General features: G+C 40.9%; 5 protein-coding genes across 6 annotated transcripts; 1 reads left to right on the forward strand and 4 right to left on the reverse strand.

The window, feature by feature from the left end:
- The first annotated feature begins 150 nt into the window (after positions 1-150).
- LOC4340082 (uncharacterized) lies at positions 151-3,467 on the forward strand. Of its 2 annotated transcripts, XM_066311648.1 has the most exons (6): positions 151-237; positions 325-452; positions 1,266-1,366; positions 1,856-2,695; positions 2,781-2,927; positions 3,023-3,467. In XM_066311648.1, the coding sequence occupies exons 2-6, from the start codon at positions 383-385 to the stop codon at positions 3,401-3,403; spliced, it is 1,539 nt and encodes a 512-aa protein (XP_066167745.1). In that variant the 5' UTR covers positions 151-237; positions 325-382; the 3' UTR covers positions 3,404-3,467. The 2 variants fall into 2 exon arrangements, with proteins under 2 accessions (XP_066167745.1, XP_015643201.1); XM_015787715.3 differs by having other exon boundaries at positions 203-452.
- Positions 3,468-4,389: 922 nt separating this feature from the next.
- LOC4340083 (early nodulin-93) lies at positions 4,390-5,496 on the reverse strand. The gene is made up of 3 exons (XM_015787717.3): positions 5,269-5,496; positions 5,084-5,145; positions 4,390-4,909 (listed from the first exon to the last, which is right to left on the reverse strand). Exons 1-3 carry the CDS (start codon positions 5,330-5,332, stop codon positions 4,688-4,690), a joined length of 348 nt encoding a protein of 115 aa, XP_015643203.1. The 5' UTR covers positions 5,333-5,496; the 3' UTR covers positions 4,390-4,687.
- A 5,386-nt stretch (positions 5,497-10,882) lies between these two features.
- On the reverse strand, positions 10,883-11,679 carry LOC4340084 (early nodulin-93). Its single transcript, XM_015787718.3, has 3 exons — positions 11,503-11,679; positions 11,355-11,416; positions 10,883-11,260 (listed from the first exon to the last, which is right to left on the reverse strand). Exons 1-3 carry the CDS (start codon positions 11,564-11,566, stop codon positions 11,039-11,041), a joined length of 348 nt encoding a protein of 115 aa, XP_015643204.1. The 5' UTR covers positions 11,567-11,679; the 3' UTR covers positions 10,883-11,038.
- A 2,218-nt stretch (positions 11,680-13,897) lies between these two features.
- LOC9271477 (early nodulin-93) lies at positions 13,898-14,731 on the reverse strand. Its single transcript, XM_015787716.3, has 3 exons — positions 14,550-14,731; positions 14,378-14,439; positions 13,898-14,263 (listed from the first exon to the last, which is right to left on the reverse strand). Exons 1-3 carry the CDS (start codon positions 14,614-14,616, stop codon positions 14,042-14,044), a joined length of 351 nt encoding a protein of 116 aa, XP_015643202.1. The 5' UTR covers positions 14,617-14,731; the 3' UTR covers positions 13,898-14,041.
- A 3,071-nt stretch (positions 14,732-17,802) lies between these two features.
- On the reverse strand, positions 17,803-18,652 carry LOC4340085 (early nodulin-93). Its single transcript, XM_015787720.2, has 3 exons — positions 18,477-18,652; positions 18,310-18,371; positions 17,803-18,182 (listed from the first exon to the last, which is right to left on the reverse strand). Exons 1-3 carry the CDS (start codon positions 18,538-18,540, stop codon positions 17,961-17,963), a joined length of 348 nt encoding a protein of 115 aa, XP_015643206.1. The 5' UTR covers positions 18,541-18,652; the 3' UTR covers positions 17,803-17,960.
- Between the last annotated feature and the right edge of the window lie 1,236 nt (positions 18,653-19,888).

Raw genomic sequence — 19,888 nt, forward strand, 5'->3', positions numbered from 1 at the left:
GCCTCTACGTGAACTGTCTGAAGTGGATCAATCTATGATCTCTAATTTTGGTAGCCTGGCTTGGATCTAACCGACCAGGCTAGGCCAATCTTAGCTTATATGGTGTGATGATGTTGTCATTGCTCCGGTGCGCTCTTTGTGTGTGATCTCTTTGGTCGCCGGCGGTCCAGAAAACCGCATGCCGTCGACGACCACTGCCGGTGTAGATGTGGATGCCTCGGACGCGTCGCTTGCAATGTCTTCTCTTTCCTTCCTAAAAGGAAAATCTCTCGTTTAATTTGCCTCTCCAATCCCCCTAATTTCAGTGCGATTCTCTCACCACAGTGGCCATCGCCGGAGAGAGATCCCCTGAGACAGATAGGAGTCATCCACCACCATCTCCATGGGGATGCTGAATCTGATGCGCCTCATGTCCGTCAAGCGCCGCCGCCGCCAAGTCCAAGTTCCCCATGGTAAAAGAACACCATCTCCTTCCTTATTTTTTCGATTATTTGAATCTGTATATATCTATAGTATGTACACAAACAAACAGAACCAAAAAACAAAAGATTTTACTGTTGTTAAGTGGTACCAATTTTTTTTTAACTACCTTCATCCCAAAAATATAAAAAATTAGTAATGGATGAGACACATTTTTTTTTCCAGATTAATACGTTTTTATATTTTGGGACAGATAGAATAGTACAAATTTTCATACCTCAGAGTATCAGATATACCATCTTATTAAAAACTTGAGCATCATAAAAAGACATGTTTTTATTGAGTGCAAGGTAGGAGATCAAAAGAGGTGGTTTATCTATGATCACAATGGCTGGTGGCCTCCACCTTCTTGTTCCTTTTGCTATTTAACTAGATTGACCCGACGTACATGGGTAGAGACCATACTATTTATTATGCTATGTAAAATATGAAAAAAAAAACTATATACATGCTGAACTTCAGGTTTTCCCCTTAAGTTGATAACAAGTTGGTTTCTTTTACAAAACTGTTAGTATTGTTGCACAAAAGGGGACAACAGAAGAAAACAAAGATAACGGATTGCCATGTGTGCGATGGTGTGCTTGCTTGAGTTTTCTGTTTTATTACTCAAATGTATGTAAACCAATGTTTTCAAAATCGCTAATGTGGCATAATCAGATGCTTATATGGTATAATCGGCCACTTATATGACTTGAGTAGTATAAGGTTGGCGCATCCGTTCCTTGTACACGGCCTTGTAAAGCTTTTTTAAAACACTGATGTAAACCATGCATCTTGTGCTGCAGATGGATTGATTGCCTTACGGGCTAAAAGAAAGTGTTCACCCTGCCAACAAGATGGCGATTCTCAGGGCGCTGCTGACATAGAGATACCAGACCTTCCAGAGGTACACCATAAATAAAATGTTGATGATGAAACATCTTACTAGTAGTAGTGTAGTGCAAGTAAATTATGACGATTACTGCTTCAATTGCACAAATTGGTCCACCAACGCTATTAAAGTTTATGAACGGAGCACTTTGATGCTGTAACCTCCTACAGCCCTGCTGCATTGGAATCTTCTTTGTTTTGCTGCCATTGAATAGCAACATGCTATTAGACAATTAAACATCATTCCATCCATTCTTTCTGGCACAAATGCAAAGAAACAAATATGTGCTGAGCACTTAACACCTCATTTGGGTAAAGACCATATTTGCCTAGAAGAATTCAACTATACAATTCATAGTACAATAGTACATAATCAGGCAGGTAGCATTGGACCGGTTAAGGTGTTACTCCATAAGTTATCCTTTCTTTCTTCCATCTAATTCAACCATTTGTCTTCACAATTAGTACAATGTTTAACTTCTCTCCCATATGCTTGTGCAAGCAGGACATCTGGCGTCTTATACATTCCTTGATGCCAATGCGAGCTGCTGCCCGAGCTGCCTGTGTGTCTCGTTCCTTTCTAAGTTCCTGGAGATGCCATCCCAACCTCAATTTCAGTAGTGAAGCATTTGGGTTGAATAGAAATGCATGTGGAAAGGAAGAATTGGCTGGACTTTTCTACAGCAAAGTCGACCACATTCTCAAAAGGCACTCAGGCATCGGCGTGAAAAAACTTACGATTAAGGTATATTCAGATTATAGTGGGAAGGGCTCTTCATATCTCAACAATTGGCTTCAGATTGGTGTTAAACCAGGGATTGAAGAACTCATAATTTCACTGACCCAGTTCCAGGCAAAGTACAATTTCCCATGCTCTCTTCTGTCGAATGGGAGTGGAGACTCAATCCAATATCTTCACCTTTCTAACTGTTCCTTCCACCCAACAGTCACACTTGGTGGCTTAAGAAGTCTGACGAGATTGTATCTCTGTTGTGTGCGTATTACGGAGAACGAGTTAAGCTGCTTTCTTTCCCATTCTCTTGCATTGGAGCAGTTGGAAATCAGGTACTGCGATAGGATTGTTTGCCTGAAGGTACCTTGCCTACTGCAGCGGCTCATCTCCCTGAAGGTGTTTGGGTGCGACAATCTGAAACTGATAGAAAATGAAGCTCCTAATGTCTCCATTTTTGCATTTCAAGGGGACAAAACGCAACTGAAACTTGGAGAAACTTTGCAAATGAAGAGCCTATGCATGGTTCGCTCTGGTTATGTTTATCATGCTCGTGCTGAACTTCCATCCATCATGCCAAATCTTGAATCTCTTGCCATGAAGTCATTCAAAGAGGTATGAGAAATTTTGCCTGACACATGAATGAGACTAGATTCTGTCTTATGGGTTGTAGCATAATTAATTTGACCTCTTTATGCAGACGGCCTTTGCACCGAAGCTGTGTAGCAAATTCCTCTGCCTCAGGCACTTGAGCATTGCCCTTATTGGATATTTCCCAGCCTATGACTATTTGTCCCTGGCTTCTTATATTCATGCTGCACCTTCTCTGGAGACTTTCTACCTGACTGTGAGTTGCCATTCATATATTATTACTGCTATGAATGAAAATTAGTAGTTGTGTGGTGGAAATGTCACTTAAAATTTCTCCCTTTCACATCCTAGGTAATGCAGCGGTACGTGCAGAATGTTTCAATTTTTGCACATCCTGCAGATCTGAGATCAATACGAGAAGAGCAGCATCACAGCCTTAAGAGTGTGAGGGTCACATCATTCATCTCTGTAAAGAGCTTGGTTGAGCTGACATGCCATATCCTTGAGAGTACAACTTCCCTTGAGTGCTTGACATTGGATGCTTCTCAGACTGGTTTTAGGTGTGATACTCCTGGCAGCAAAATTGGCAAATGCCCCCCACTAGATAGGGACATTATCATGGAAGGTCACAGAGGGGTCTTGGCTATCAGAAGATACATCCAGCCTAGGGTACCTTCCACAGTGAAGCTGAATGTTTTGGAGCCCTGCAGCTGCCATTGTACTGAACTTTAGATGTCATGTAAAATTACCCTTATCTTAATTATTCGATGTTTAATCGTGCTGCTGTTGATGATGATTCAGCTGAATGTTTAGATGGGTCATGGTTTCTATAGTTTGCTATTAATGAGTAATTGATATCATCACCAAATGCACACGATATCCACCAGTAACTCCAGTTTCCACCTAGCAGCAGTGGTGTATGCACATTAAAAAGTTCTTACTAGCAAATGTTCTCGAACGTCTGATTTACCTAGTTCAGGGTGGTTATAAAAAGCTAAACAACTAGAGTTTGTAACAAATTTTAGTGTGTAGACTTTAATTTGAAAATTTCACCTATATATGCATGGTTTTCTTAATCTTTTAATTCATCTATGTACGTATACATAACATCAGGGCTAAACCTTTCGGTTTAGCTACCAAAATTTACGAAAAAGTTTAAAATTTTTGGCCGAAATAATATCGTATCGGAGGGGGTCCGAAATAACCGAAATTTCGTTCCGGAATTTCCAACCCTGCATAACATACGTACGCGAATGGTAGGGCAACTTTTTGCATGCATGAATGCCACAGTTGGAATTAAGAATGCCCGTAATCGTTTTCATGCATGATTGATGGAATAAGAATCAAACAAAAACATACAGTATTCAATTGTTCATCTGTTGAAGAAAAAGCAACAGACAATATACATATAAAACTATAGCCTGTCAAAACCGTCAGCAAGTGCAGACTAAACCGCCACCTTTTTTTTAATCTTGATTGTTCAGTTTGAGACTTTTTTAGAGACCTGTCCATATAGGAGGATCGATATATTTGAACCAAGTTAAAAAAAAATGACCCATCATCTGCAGAAAGGTGGTACACAGAACACAGTGCTCATGTTGCTGAAGCTACAAGCCTCATATATATAAACCCATTTTATCTCCAGTTATTTAACCACTGCAGTAATCAACTTGATTAGTATTTCGCACAAACCTCTCTGTTTACCGACAATCAATACATAGTGGTCGGAATATATAGTAGTACCACTTGTGATTTCTGAACATTATGAGGAGTGCATGCACTCTGCAGTAGTGTTACATGCAGTGAGCCCCAGTGCAAGATAGCAGTACATGTATTTAATTAGGTGGCTAATGGCAGATACGACAGAGATGAGTACTAACACCACTGCTCTACAGAAGCAGCTCTAAATGGTTCTGCAGGGGCGTACATCGATTATTATATGACACAGGGATCGATCGAGAGCTAGATACTGTGATCAAGTTTCAGATTCATGCATGCATATGCTGTTCTAATTGTTCAGGGCCTGAAGAAGGCAGGGTGAGGGCGGCCGGTGCCCTGGAAGGAGGTGTTCTTGAGGTGTTCAGGTGCGTTCTCGAAGGAGTGCCTCCTCGCCAGCGAGAGGATCTTCTTGTCGGCGGCGACGAAGTATGCCATCCCGGCCGCCGTGCAGATGATCAGCGCCTGCCCCGTCGGGTTGATGTTGGCCTTCGCCCATGGCAGCATCCTCACGCTCGCCAGCTGAAATAAACCACACACATATGCAGATAATAAGTTAGTACATGTACCTGATGAGCTCTGCTGATGAATGAAGACTGAAGAAATCACACAAAAGCTAGCAGCAAGAACTGAAGAAGACGCATTTGTGTGTGTGTGTGAGAGAGAGATATATATATATAAAGAGAGTTTACTCACGGTGGGAACTGCAGAAGCGATGGTCGCAACGGCAGCCGCCTTAACCCCTGCAATGTTTGCCTCTGCAGATTCACAAAGCACGCACGTATATATGCATCAGTCGATATATATTCAGTTAATAAGTGCCATGGAATTCAATTAACGCAAAGACGAAGAACATTGTAGTTCATGACTACTACACGTACCACGCGAGCAGCGCTTGGCGAGGGCGAGCCTCTGCTCCAGGTGTGCACGGGTCACCGTTGCCATGTAAATTAGTTTCAGTCACTTAGTTTTTGCTGAACTGCACTAGAGCAGTTTGAGAGAGCTAGGCAAGCCAATCGACTAGCGAGAGAGAGAGAGAGAGATCAGAGGAGTGTGTGAGAGAGTAGATCGAGTGTAGCGGCAAGCAAGGGAGATGGATGGATTGGATTGGGGAGAGGCATGGGGGCCTGCGAATTTATAGGCAGGCAAGCCAAGACCCAAGAGATCGATGTAGCGGAATGAAGAAGGAATCAGTGGACGATGGAGGCAGATAGCGGCGGGCGGGGGACGTGGTTTTGGGGCGAAACCATGTGTGCGCGTGTGGCCGTTGCCGGCAACCGCCTCCGGCCTCGATCTGCTTCACGATGATACCATATATTCCGCCACGCACGTACACTACCTCGCCTCGCCTCGCTCGATCTGTTCCTATCCGTCCACGCGTCCAGCCATGGTTTGCTGATGCAACTACAGGTCGGTGCCTGGGGCTCTGCCAAAGCTGGATTAGTTTTTTCTTTTTCTTTTTTGAAGCCCCCAAAGCTGGATTACTTAAGAGTATGGACCCTCTGAATTGTAGGTTTGCAAAAAAAAAAAGAAGATAAATACGAGAAAAACATGTTTCTGACATGAATACGAGCGTAAAATAATGATTGCAAAACACATGAATGGCTGATTGATTATACTGCATGAAAAAAGCAGAAATTAGAGATAGGCTTTAAAGAAAATTTTTCGATAGGTTGGAGCTCTTACTAAGTTCATTCCAAAATCTACATGCAATGAGTCATTATATAGAAATTTCATAGGATTCGGAAACTTCATCCCTTTGAATCAAATGATCATAGAAAAAATTCCTATAGGATTTGAATCCTATACGAGCTCCTTCGACTTGTAGGAAAATAATTAAATTTTGAAGGATTTCAGTTCTATGAGAAAATATTTTCTAAAGATTTTTAAAATAAAATATTGAATAATATCCTATCTTTTAAAATTCCTATGGAATGATAAATCCAGTAGAGATTTTGAAGATAATTTAGCAAGAGCTCTAACCGCCTCTTGGAAAATTTTCCTTTGAGTTTATCTTTCTTATTTAATTCCTACGTTTTTCCTACGATCCAATCAAACGATCATTCCTGTGTTTTTTTTACGTTTTATAGTTCTCTGTTTTGCACTTATATTCTTATCAAAATTCTACATGTTTTTTTTTTCATTTTTCTCCGTTTTTCCATTCATGCTATTCAAAGCGGTCCTAAAATTCATAAATGAATCATTTGATTCAAAGGGTTCTTAAGTTAATAGTATAGCCAATTTATAAAGCTAATCTAACATTATATTCATAAAATAGTTACATGTAAATATATATATATATATATATATATATATATATATATATATATATATATATATATATATATATATATATATATATATATATATATATATATATATATATATATATATATATATATATATATATATATATATATATATATATATATATATATATATATATATATATATATATATATATATATATATATATATATATATATATATATATATATATATATGACACTCATATGGGGCACCATGGTGCCCGGGCACCATGGTATCTAATGCACAAAATTACTCAAATTTTTCAAAATTTTCAAATTGTGAGTATATACCTAGTTATAATAATTTGATTCATACCTATACTTATCAACAAAACAACTCAAATTTAACTTTATTTCACAATCCATGATTACATACCTAACTAATTATATGTATGGATGCTATATACCTAGAATCAAAATCTAACAAAAATAAGTTCAAATTCAGTTCAAACTTGCTTTAAACTAGTTAGTAAAGTTTGTGATATATATATATATATCACACCATTAATATCTGGTCTCACCTCTCATACATAGCGTCTAAAAGTTCGTGCTAGAGCTACTTGAAAAATCTGCACTTCACTTTTTTTACTTTATAGTTGGTTTATAGTCTATTATTGCAATTGCTCTTGGGCCATCCCCAACCCAGAAACTATGCAGTAGTTTCCATACTTACCATGTCATATAGACATCATGTGTAAAAACCATATATCCAATATGGTTGGTGTCTTTAAATTAAATTCTCATGCAATAATCTCTTCTCTCTCTCCTTTTATCTATCTATCCCATTGTTTTTATTCATGGTACTTGTGTAGATATGGTTTCTTGCATGAGAAATAGCTTCTTCATCTTTTTATCCATCTCCTCATTAACTCTCTTGCCACATCATATTTGCCACATTATATTTTTGTTTATGTGACAATATATTTAATGCTATGTACACTAGATACATGGAGTGATGGAGGGTTGGGGATGGCCTTATTTTAATCCACTGCTACTAATATTCACTATTGATTCATGGAATCCATAACATCTCACTAGATGTAGACATGAACCAAGATCGATGTAATTTTGAGCTCTCTTTGGGGACTAATTAATCCTATAACTACTGCGTGCACATAGATTCCCGACTAATGCAGTTAGTGGGGGCGTGTGGTGAGCAGTTAATTAATTAGGAGTGAGCATTTTGTTAATACTACCTCTCCTATCTACGAACTGCCCTGTTTACTGGTTAGTCAAACTGGCTGAACCTAATCATGTGGGCGGTCAGGTTCAACGTTCCTGTGGTAGATGCTGCTACCAAATGGCCACAGAGACGCATGTCAACAAGTCAAGCCTCACTCTGTTGCCGCTTCTTCCAGAATGCATGTGCAACGGACACACAAGTCATCTTCTTCAACTCTTAAACACTTGCAAATGACATATAGTAAGTACTGTAAATACTAGTGCTGTTAATGACTAGCATCAATTAATAATTTAGCAGTTAACCCATGTGGAGATCGAGGGCAATTAGCAACTAGCCTTTTTTTTTTACTTTTTTCCTCTGATGAAACTGAAATGCACCGTGATCTGTGATGATCGATCCATGGTTGGTGGCCGGCCATGGCGAATCTGCCGTCAGTTTTGGGCATTTTTTGTGGGGCGGCGGAAAACTGTGTGGCGCTCCCAGTTTTCGGCTGGTTTTTAGCCTCGCCGACGTCACTCATGCTCATGCCTGTCTTGCACTCTCACTCTGTGGGCTACCACCCGGCCTTGTCTGCTCACTAGCAATGCATTGCTGCCCCACTCAAAGTACGGATCGCTTATCCATTTCTGATGCGATCTGCTCCATTTCAGTCTCTCCCATCTCACCTTATCATCTCCTGCTAGATCCAACCAACTTTGCTTTACTGCTATTCTACTGAAAAATACTCCATCCGCTCTATTTATAAGTGCAATTGTTATAACGCAGTTGTGGTTGTTTGTGTCTAATGTTTTACCGTTTATCTTATTTTTAAAAAATATAAAAAATAATCGCATAAAGTACTATTTATTTTTTATGTAATAACAATAAAAATACTAATCATAAAACATTTAAATAAGATGGACAATCAAATTTTGAGCACAGAAACCTACAACTTTAATTAAATGTTTAGAATCGTTATATTAGAATGTGTCATTTAATTTAATTTGGTTTTTTTTAACGGAAAGTGAGTAGTATGAAGGGTTCGGTACTGTGCGTTAGTTGTCCATCCAGTTGGGTTTGTGGTGATCATCAGCAGGCAACTGGTTGATTAGATCAATCAATCACTGCCCACGGTATAGATCAGATCACCATCCTCCTCCATGTTTTTCACTGTATCCGTGGCCGCTGCCGTTAAACTTTTTCGAACGGTCGCTGCCGTTAAACTTGAACAGTTGATATGCATTTACTCTCTCCTCTCTCTCTCTCTCTCTGCATATATTTATAGACGGCAAAATGAAAGGGGACTAAGGCCGTCTTTAGTTCTTCCAAAAAAATTTTATGTATACAGACGCATATTTAAAATATTAAACATAGATTAATAACAAAACAAATTACAGATTCCGCCTGTAAATCGTAAGACGAATTTATTAAGTCTAATTAATCCATCATTAGCAAATGTTTACTGTAGCTCCACATTATCATATCAAGGCGTAATTAGGCTCAAGAGATCCGTCTCGCAATTTACATGCAAACTGTGTAATTGATTTTTTTCGTCCACATTTAATGCTCCATGCATATGTGTCAGGGTTATAGATACCACATATTTAATAGTAGTTGACTAAATCTCGGCAGGACCCACCACATACTATGTCTTATATGGAAATATCCTTCAGATATAAGAGGAGTTCCGCGTAAGGAAGGAAGAATAGAGTTTTATATGGAAACGACAAAAACTACTCGAATTGTATCCATATTGGTTTCCCTAGTTCTACATGAAAAATGGAACACCTATGGATATAAATACAAGACACCTTAGGAGGAGAGGGGAGAGGGAACAACAGATCAAGATACATATCAACATACAAGCCAATATACGCCAAGACGTGCCGCCGGATATCGACATCAGAGATATGCCTGGACTGACCCTATCCGGTACCTACAGAGGCCGGTTGTAGAGATCTAGCGATGCCTCTGATCTCGCCGAGCACGGATTCGAGGAGAAAAACTACCCTGTTGTCGATACTTCAATCCACTATGTCGACAACAGTTAGATAAGTTACCCCAAATATTGTACTGGTGTGATCATAGTGAATAAGAGCAACGACCGGCTTCAGCCAACAGGAGTAGGGTTATTATCTGATAATTCAGGGGCCCGAAACTGTATAAAAATCCTCCTCTCCGTCTCTTTTACCTAAGTCTCGCATATATCCTAGTACCAACGATCCCCATACTATGCAAATACCGGAATCGCGACATCAAACGTTGACAATATGTCCAAATATTTTATGTGACGAAATTTTTAAAAGTTTGAATGGAACTAAACACAAACACAGCCTAACTTTTAGGAAATGCACTTGGTAGCGTTAATTGTAAGGGATATGCCAATTTAATTTCAACTCTAAGATACTATTTTCAATTCCTAAACAATTTTTTTAAGAAAAGCATCTGGAGAAACATTTCTTTCTACAAATCTCTTTTTTTTCGAAGTTAAGCTATAAAAGAATTCATTCTCTATAAAACCAGCAGCAGTTTAGCTGGTTGATTTGGGAAAACAGAACTTCGTTCGTACATCAATCTTGGTTACTTTGGCCATATATTGAGCTGGCGATATGCTATACCGGCGAGGTGACGTGGCGTCGTCATGTATCCGTACCAGTCTACCAGATCACTGTACCGTTGCTCTGTTACTGTATATACTAGCAGTACTACATTTTCTGAAGGTTCACATCACCTTTGCTTTGCATTAGTGCACTCTGAAAAACTTGACACTGCTTATCCAATATCCACTACATTATTCAATACTAGTATAAAAGTACTCCCTTGTGAAAAAGAAAAGATTCATGTATGAAAGTTGTCTCTTTTTTTTTTGACTATCGGAGAGTATGTGCTATCTGAAAATCTTTTTAATTATAGCTTTTGGCTTCAAATTTCACACCAACTAACTAGCTAGGGGATAAGTGTTCATCAACTGTTTTGAAGAAGGTGAAGACATCAACGAGTTTTCAGATGAAGTTCAGAACAGGGTAAAAAAACAAAGTACTAGTTCTCATTGATTTCATTTTCATCATCAACAACAACAAAACTAATTACATCACAACTTATAGAACCATTACGCATGAACTCAGCAGCAGTAGCAGTTTATCCAGGCTTCCATCAGTCACTGTGAAAGTTCAGTGTTCCTCATGGCCTGAAGAAGGCTGGGTGAGGGCGGCCGGTGCCCTGGAAGGAGGTGTTCTTGAGGTGCTCCGGTGCGCCCTCGAACGAGTGCTTCCTCGCCAGCGAGAGGATCTTCTTGTCGGCGGCGACGAAGTATGCCATCCCAGCCGCCGTGCAGATGATCAGCGCCTGACCCGTCGGGTTGATGTTGGCCTTCGCCCATGGCAGCATCCTCACGCTCGCCAACTGAATTTTTTTACAGCAGCAGATTTCATCGCAAGATCAGTACACAAGGAAAAAACTCTGAAAATCTGAATGTTTCGTTGTCAGTTTAGCTCACCGTTGGGACGGCGGATGCCACCGTCGCCACCGCCGCAGCCTTGGCTCCGGCGAGCGTCGCCTCTGCAACAATTCAACCACCAATGTAAGAACCAAGCTACAGTGACTGACCGTCAGGTAAATCACTTATAAGCAGCATAAATGTTCACCTCTGGAGCAGCGCTTGGCGAGTGCGAGCTTCTGATCCAAGTAGGCACGAGTCACCGTCGACATCTTCTTCTTCTTCTTCTTCTACAACAACAACCAACCAAGAACAACGAGAAGCAGAGAGGAATCAGCTACAATTGTTTGAATCTGTTCTTGAGTTCGTTCAGTTGGCTTGCATTGCCAAGAGAGCAAGAAGCCGTATGATTTTATAGGCGTACGAGGAGATCGAGGAGTGGATGGGATGAACTTGGTGGCGCGCGGCCACGGTTTTGTGCAGAAACCCACGAGCCGGGTAGGTTCAATGGACCTCTGCTTCCGGAGTTTTACTCGTTTGGAAGTTGGTGGCCAACCTGCACACTGCATAGTGCACTCCACTCATTCAGAAAGCAGCAGCTAGCACTGTACATTTGTACAACGCTTTACAGGGACCAACGGATTTGAGCCTGAAACTGTGGTGCACCCACAGGGTTTGGGGATTCGATTTAACTAAATATTTTGGTTGCTTGGTTCCTTTTCTACCCAAAATCTTGAATTTTTCTTCAGGATGATATGGTCTGAGAGATCTGGTTAGGTAGAAGAATAACTCTAGTTAATTAGCTACTCCTACTTGTAGTAGTCTAGGTAGAACGTAGCTAGCATGGATGCATGATATTCTGGAGAGAAATTATAATGTTCTCAAGCTTTGCCTAATGGAGTGCAAGAAACACAATTTGCAGGATTCAAAGCGCTGAAAAAATTATTCGATTGTGCTGAGATACTAGTGATGGAGTCAAAACGGTGACCGAATTGGGAGAATCGATTCAACACGCGAATACGGATGCATTAGGTTTGGAGTTTTTGACAAAACGAATTTTTTTGCTTGTGTTTACTCTATCTGGTTCATAGATTCTAAGGAGATTTGGAGAAACCGGCACGTTTGTTCTCTGAAGAAGAACAAGGTAGGTGAAGCCAGCCAGCCACAGTAAACAGCTGAATATTTTTAGCATTTGAACCCATCCGTGAACAACCATGATTTGCATACGAATGCGACGACCAGAGTGACGCGTTGTGTTGTGATTTTGCCATCAGTTTTGCTCTGAATCCGTGGATGTGTTGCCGGCAGTTTTTGCTCTGACGGATGACGCTCCTAGTTTTCGGGCGAAACCGGCTCAGTCAGCAGCAGTAGCAACGTCTCTCTCTCTCAAAGTTGCAAAGGCATAATTCTGTGAGCTGAAACGCGTGTGTGCATAGGCTGTTTGGTAATGCTTCCAATGAACTTCTAGACTTTTTGCAGGTTTGCTCTGGGCCCACCTGTCAGGCCGGCACCGTACGTACGCAGGAATACTCCATCCACTGTAGTATACGTTTTTCGAACCGTTAAATGATATTTTTAAGAAAAAAAGTTATATGTGAAAATTGTTTTATTTTAATTCATTTTCTTAAAAAAACTAATAATTAATTAATTATGTGCTAATGAATTGTTCTGTTTTACATGCGCACAAAGGATTAATTTCCAACAAAGACATCCGAATATAGCCTATATGTAGCTCTACTAGTGAAAATTACAGTTAGTCACTGTAGACTTCAAAACTGACGGAAAATTGATACTAGCACTAAATCTGCTTGATCAGAAAAAAATTACTGTAATTCTGGAGTCACTAAACAACGAACATGAGATTTGGCCTCTGCATTTTCTGAAAGAGCAAGATCGATCGCCGGCCGGTCTGAAAAACCGTAGGCCGCCGGTCGGCTGAACGTCATCGATGGCCGCTCCTGTTTTGTGGGCGTCGCCATCGGCACCCACCAGCAGCACCCCTTCCTGTCCATTTCTTACCATGTCTGCAGATGATCTCCATCTGTGTGGGCTCTCTCTGCATCTCTGTCGTTTTCTATAGCACACAAAATTAAAGCAGGATAAGAAAAAGCTGTTCGCTCTTTTGCGTTGCCTGATGGGGCCGACGTCGCATGATTGCAGTATGGCGCCGTCGTGCGCCGCAATTCGATTTTCTGATCCGCAGCTGATATTAATCGGTTGTTTTTCTGCTTCGATCGACCAAGCGTCGTCATCTTCATCTGATAGCTTTCTGTACGTTTTGGGACTGAATGCTACTGCTGCTAGCTACTCCAGGTGGGTGAGAATTGTCTGTAACTTGCTCGAATGTGCTAGCTAATTTACTCTCAAGTGCAGATATCTGAAAGGAGATTCAGATCAGTGGATTTGTCTTTCTTCAGTCTAGATACTCGTGTGACATTTTCTCTGAAGATCTGGAGCTTCCATTTCGCTTTCTTGTGCAGATACAAATGAGAGTTCTTTTTACTTTTAGACGTCTTATATACGAGTGTTCTAGGGGACGTTTACAAAATGTATAGGCAGTTCAAATTCGTTCGAGTTCAAGGAACAAGAAACATGTACTACAGTGCACATGAACCACCGCATCCATTCTTGAGTTCATCAAATTAAGATTGTTTATTAATACAAGCTGGAGCATACAGTATATTACATCCAAGTACACAACACTAGCTACTTTCTGCAGCAGATTGCAAGCAGCACTAGCTTGCTGATCATGGCCTGAAGAAGGCAGGGTGAGGGCGGCCGGTGCCCTGGAAGGAGGTGTTCTTGAGGTGTTCAGGTGCGTTCTCGAAGGAGTGCCTCCTGGCCAGCGAGAGGATCTTCTTGTCGGCGGCGACGAAGTATGCCATCCCGGCCGCCGTGCAGATGATCAGCGCCTGCCCCGTCGGGTTGATGTTGGCCTTCGCCCATGGCAGCATCCTCACGCTCGCCAGCTGATCGATGAAACAACACACATATGCAGCTAATAAGTTAGTACACCTACTCTCTGCTGAAGAATCAACACAAGGAGGAATTAGAAGAAGCTAGTAGCATCTGAGCACACTCACGGTTGGAACGGCAGAGGCGATGGTCGCGACAGCAGCCGCCTTAACCCCTGCAAGGTTCGCCTCTGCAGATCGACGAAGCATACATCAGTTTGTATATATTCAGTTATTAGCGCCATGGAATGCAAGACAAAGCGAGATTAAACATGGTGGTTTAGTGTGCGTGCGTACGTACCCCGGGAGCAGCGCTTGGCGAGGGCGAGCCTCTGCTCCAGGTGAGCACGGGTCACCGTCGTCGACATTGTCGAGCAAGATCGATGGAGCTGAGAAGAAACTAGTCCTGAAGTGAAGTAGCTGGGAGGTGGAGAGAATCGCCTACTGGTTGGATCAGTAGTGCTGAGCGAGATGAGATGAGATGAGATTGAAGAGGAGGGGGTCTGGATTTATAGGCGAGAGAATGCGATCATCGGATGATGCGAAGGCAGCAAGGTGGGGGAGCACGCACGCACCAAGGAGAGGAGACGACCATGGTTTTGAGGTGAAAACCACGAGTGGTTGCATATGCTGGAGTGGTCGGTGGCACTGTGCTCGATCTGCCCCCTGTTGAGGATGGATTCTAATCTAATCTCTCGGGTGGACGTTCACCCGTTTCTTACATGTCACCTAAATAATTATGAAAAAATTCTAAAAAAATTCACAAGATAGGTTAATATGTAATATATCTCTTCACAAACATGCAAGTTCAAATTCGACTTCTACAAGTTGTAACAAAAATAACAAATCAAACTCTAACTAGTATACGTATATTCACAGTCAAATTTGTTATTTTTGTTATAATTTTTAGAAGTCTTGTTATTTTTGTTATAATTTTTAGAAGTCGAATTTGAACTTACATATTTGTGAAGTGATATATTATATATTAACCTATCATGTCAATTTTTTTTAAAATTTTTCATAACTATTTAAATGACATGCAAGAAACGGATGTACGTTCACCCAAGTATTTAAAAGAGTTTCCCGCACCCTGTTTTCTCTGACGTACTTCTCCACTCCACGTACGTATGTATGTGCTCCGTACATGCCTTCTTTTCAGTAGATCCTGAACATTTTCAGAGTTAAAAAGAAAAGAGTATTATCGGTTTTACTGCCAAAAGAAAAACTTTTCAGAGTCGAAATGAATCTGAGCGGCACGTGGCAGGTGACATTGGCCGGTTTGTCAGCCTGCCTGATTATCTTTAAGAGCAAATTTAATGGTATAGCTAACTTATTATTTATTAGCTTATACTACTTGAGCTAATATGTATAATAAGTTAACCATGTCTAACTAACTTATTTGACAATGCAGTGCTAAAATAAATATTAAATTAAATATGTGTTAATTATAGATTAATTAGGATTAATAGATTTATCTCATAAATTAGCCTCTATCTGTGTAATTAGTCTATATTTAATACTTTAAATTAGTGTCTAAACATCCGATGTGATAGAGACTAAAGTTTAGTCTTTGTATTCAAACACCCCCTCAAGATGATGCATGCGTGTGCACTATGCTAGCGTGCCCTCGGTTTTGGGTCGATCGATGAGCTGCATTTTCCTTAAAAAAAAAAGCTATCCTATAAATATATCTAAAAAAATTATTATTCTTTTCGTGGCGCTAACATAATTGACATCATGATCCAACATGACGGTGGTCACGGCGCTAACAACATTGGCACTATCTCCCTTCACATTAGTGATTTAGATTTCACTGAGGGGCTATGGGGATAGCGTCAACGTCATTAACGTCTTCACGTTGGACCACGGCGCCAATAACATTGGCGCCACAAAAACAACCATTTTTAAAATAAGTTTTCTTAGGGGTATATTTGTAGAATAAGTTTTCTAAATGGTAGGAAGGTTTGATAATCAGCTTTCGAGAATTTACAGAAATTGGGTTTCCCAGCTTCTATTTCTAGTTTATTTTCTGAATTTTTTAACTACAGCTTTTGAGAATATGGATGAAAAGCTAACTATATATATGAGGGAGTTTTTGATTTTAGCAGAAGCTGGACTGTTTGTGCTGATATGCTAGTGATAGGAATTGGTGACGGAATTAGTCAAATCGATTCAACACTCGCATACGCATGCATTAGGGTTCGAGTTGGACACCGCCGAATTTTTACTCATGTTTTACTTGATCCGATTCATAGATTTTTCGGAGATATGGAGACCCGGCCGTCATGTGTACGTACTGAACCGGCACTTTTTGTTCTCTGAAGAAGAACAAGGTAGGGTGAAGCCAGCCAGCCACAGTAAACAGCTGAATTTTGTATAGTAGCATTTGAACGGCACCCGTGAACAACCATGCATGATTCATGCACACGAATGCGACGACCATCGTGACGCGTTGTGTTGTGATTTTGCCGTCAGTTTTGGTCTGAATCCGTGGATGTGTGCCGCTCGGTTGCCGGCAGTTTTCGCTCTGACGAACGCGACGCGACCGCGAAAACGCTCCTAGTTTTCGGGCGAAACCGGTTCAGTCAGCAGCAGCAGCAGCAGCAACGTCGATTCTGTGAGCTGCGTGTATGGCCACCAGCATATTTTATAGGCTGTCAGGTTGCCGTGGGCCCACCTGTCAGGCCGGCACTGTATGTATATACGTACATTGTGCAAGTACTATACGTAGCTCTAGTACACGTATTGCCAGTAGAGAAAACTACAGTTATACTCTCACCTTGCCTCAAAACTGACTGTAAAATTTCTTAACTTTTCTCCCCCAAAAAGATAACCGTAAATTAAATCTGAAGGGCAACTAAACATCTTGGCCCTTGTGTTTTCTGAAACAGGATAGATCGATCAGTCGATGGCATGAGCGCCGCCGGTTTGTGGGCGATCGGCACCATCACACCAGCAGCTAGCATTACCGTCCTGTCCACTTCTTGTATCATGTCTGAAGATAATCTCTCCATCTGTGTGGGGGCTCTCTGCATCTATCTGTGTCTTTTTTTAGCGCACAAAAGTCGAAAGCAGGATAAGAAAAGCTGTTCGCTCTCTGCGTTGCTTGATGGGGCCGACGTCGCATGATTGCAGTATGGCGTTGTGCGCCGCAATCTAAATTTCTCCGCAGCTGATATTAATCACCTGTTTGTGCTTCGACCAAGAGTCATCTTCATCTAATAGCTTTCTGTTCGGTAGATGGGTGAAGATTGTCTGTAATTAACTTGCTCAAATGTGCTGGCTAGCTAATTACTCTGAAATGCCCATGTAGGGCTAATTCCTATGATATTCTCTCTGTAACAAGTATCTGCAACTTCCATATCATTTTTCTTGTATAGATACATATGAGAGTTAGTAGTAGTTCTTTTTTTTTTACACAGTTACTTCTTATACTTGAGAGTAGTTCACAGGCTGACAGACAGTTTCTAATTTGTTGGCGTCGTTGGAAGAGCAAGAAACTTGTAGAATGCACATGAACCACAAAACCACCACATCAATGTAATTCGTTCTCAAGTTCAAAAGATTTGTTTATTAGTACTACAAACTGGAGATACAGACATACAGTATACTACATCGATCCAAGTACACAGCAAACACTTTCTGAAGCAGCAGCTAGCCTAGCAATGCAAGCAGCATTTTTTTTTTCTATAGCTAGTTGATTAGGAGAAATTCATGGCCTGAAGAAGGCAGGGTGAGGGCGGCCGGCGCCCTGGAAGGAGGTGTTCTTGAGGTGCTCCGGTGCGTTCTCGAAGGAGTGCCTCCTCGCCAGCGAGAGGATCTTCTTGTCGGCGGCCACGAAGTATGCCATCCCGGCCGCCGTGCAGATGATCAGCGCCTGCCCCGTCGGGTTGATGTTCGCCTTCGCCCATGGCAGCATCCTCACGCTCGCCAGCTGATCGATGAAACAACACATAAAATGTGCTCTAAGTTAGTACTCCTACTCTGCTAATGAAGAACTGACACGAGAAAAAGGGCTAATTAATCCTAGCGTAGCATGATCTGAGATAGTAGACACTTACGGTTGGAACGGCGGAGGCGATGGTCGCAACGGCAGCCGCCTTAACCCCTGCAATGTTCGCCTCTGCAGGTATTATGCATCAGTTTATATTCAGTTAGGTGCCATGGAATTCAATTAACGCAAAGACGAAGAACATTGTAGGAGTAGTTGATGACTTCGTATACGTACCACGCGAGCAGCGCTTGGCCAGGGCGAGCCTCTGCTCCAGGTGAGCACGGGTCACCGTTGCCATCGCGATCAAGACGATGATGGGATGGGAGCTGAAGAGAAAGTCTGAAGCGAAGGAGGTGATTAACCCAAGGAGATCGAGGAGTACTGGCTACTAGTTTGATCGAGAGTGAGTTGAGATGGTGCTTGAAGGGGAGCTCTGGATTTATAGGCAGCAGCAAGCAACGCAATGCAAGGGAGGAGGATGCGAAGGCAGCAAGGCGGGAAGCATGAAGGAGACCATGGTTTTGAGGTGAAACCACGAGTGGGAGTGGGAGGGACGAATCGGGAGGCGGTTGCATGCTGGATTGGTCGGTGGCACTATGCTCTCTCTGAAACCGGGGGCATTTAACTGTTCTCTCTCTGAAACCGGGGGCTTTTAACTGTTTGCCACTTGAAATAACTATTTGCCATCAATGACATGTGGCGCTTATTATACTCCCTTCGTTTTAAAATGTTTGACACCATTCGTCTTATTAAAAAAATTTATGAAATATGTAAAACTATATGTGTATATGAAAGTATATTTAACAATGAATCAAATAATATGAAAATAATAAATAATTACTTAAATTTGTTGAATAAGATAAATAGTCAAATACGTACTAAAAAGTCAACGGTGTCAAACATTTTGAAACGGATGGAGCATGTTGTACCCGACTCTTTTCAGTACATCTAGTCAATTTTCAGAGTTAAAAGGTACTGCGAAAAAGAATTTTGAGTTTTCAGAGGCGAGATGAATCTGACCGTCCAGAACAGAACGGCGACACGTGGGAGGTGACACGTACTGGCCGGTTTGTCAGTCTGCCTGGCTAATTTTTTTTTTTACATCTGATTAGTATAAGCAATTAAGCATACGCGGAAGTGAGAAAAAACGAGTTATAAACTTGTTCTACCAGCTGTGCTCCAAGATATGATGGGCCAAATATAATGATGTAGTGTATATTTACATGAAAAATATTTTTTATACGCTAGTAAATTGGCTATGGATGATATGACGATGTTTTAATTTTTAGAACTAGCATATGCTTACGCTATTAAATTTGCTCTGATGACTTTAAGTAATCCATAGTACTCTATCCGTACTCGCAAAGGAAGTCGTTTAGGATCAAACCCTTGGGAATATAAATCATGAATAACTCTTAATTTGTTGAGTTTGAAAATATAAAAATTATATGAATAGATTTGTTTTAAAAATACTTTTATAAAAGTATACATATATCACTTTTCAATAAATATTTTTATAGAAACAATAAGTCAAAGTTGTGTTTTGGAGACCGTTTCGCTGTCCAAAACATCTTTCTTTACGAGTACGAGAAGAGAATATAATCGAATGCATGAATGAGCAGTGGATAAGATTGTCTACTACTGCA

This window comes from Oryza sativa, chromosome 6, assembly GCF_034140825.1.
Source record: "Oryza sativa Japonica Group chromosome 6, ASM3414082v1".
Classification (NCBI taxonomy): domain Eukaryota; kingdom Viridiplantae; phylum Streptophyta; class Magnoliopsida; order Poales; family Poaceae; genus Oryza; species Oryza sativa.

Excerpts from the sequence above, each read along its gene's own strand:
- LOC4340084 (XM_015787718.3), bottom strand. The coding sequence starts at position 11,566 with ATGTCGACGGTGACTCGTGCCTACTTGGATCAGAAGCTCGCACTCGCC. Across the intron at positions 11,417-11,502 it reads CGCCAAGCGCTGCTCCAGAG|AGGCGACGCTCGCCGGAGCC; the intron begins GTGAACATTTAT and ends GAATTGTTGCAG. Across the intron at positions 11,261-11,354 it reads TGGCATCCGCCGTCCCAACG|TTGGCGAGCGTGAGGATGCT; the intron begins GTGAGCTAAACT and ends AAAAAAATTCAG.
- LOC4340083 (XM_015787717.3), bottom strand. The coding sequence starts at position 5,332 with ATGGCAACGGTGACCCGTGCACACCTGGAGCAGAGGCTCGCCCTCGCC. Across the intron at positions 5,146-5,268 it reads CGCCAAGCGCTGCTCGCGTG|AGGCAAACATTGCAGGGGTT; the intron begins GTACGTGTAGTA and ends GTGAATCTGCAG. Across the intron at positions 4,910-5,083 it reads TCGCTTCTGCAGTTCCCACC|CTGGCGAGCGTGAGGATGCT; the intron begins GTGAGTAAACTC and ends GGTTTATTTCAG.
- LOC9271477 (XM_015787716.3), bottom strand. The coding sequence starts at position 14,616 with ATGTCGACGACGGTGACCCGTGCTCACCTGGAGCAGAGGCTCGCCCTC. Across the intron at positions 14,440-14,549 it reads CGCCAAGCGCTGCTCCCGGG|AGGCGAACCTTGCAGGGGTT; the intron begins GTACGTACGCAC and ends GTCGATCTGCAG. Across the intron at positions 14,264-14,377 it reads TCGCCTCTGCCGTTCCAACC|CTGGCGAGCGTGAGGATGCT; the intron begins GTGAGTGTGCTC and ends TTCATCGATCAG.
- LOC4340082 (XM_066311648.1), top strand. The coding sequence starts at position 383 with ATGGGGATGCTGAATCTGATGCGCCTCATGTCCGTCAAGCGCCGCCGC. Across the intron at positions 2,696-2,780 it reads CCATGAAGTCATTCAAAGAG|ACGGCCTTTGCACCGAAGCT; the intron begins GTATGAGAAATT and ends CTCTTTATGCAG. Across the intron at positions 2,928-3,022 it reads TGGAGACTTTCTACCTGACT|GTAATGCAGCGGTACGTGCA; the intron begins GTGAGTTGCCAT and ends TTCACATCCTAG.
- LOC4340085 (XM_015787720.2), bottom strand. The coding sequence starts at position 18,540 with ATGGCAACGGTGACCCGTGCTCACCTGGAGCAGAGGCTCGCCCTGGCC. Across the intron at positions 18,372-18,476 it reads GGCCAAGCGCTGCTCGCGTG|AGGCGAACATTGCAGGGGTT; the intron begins GTACGTATACGA and ends TAATACCTGCAG. Across the intron at positions 18,183-18,309 it reads TCGCCTCCGCCGTTCCAACC|CTGGCGAGCGTGAGGATGCT; the intron begins GTAAGTGTCTAC and ends TTCATCGATCAG.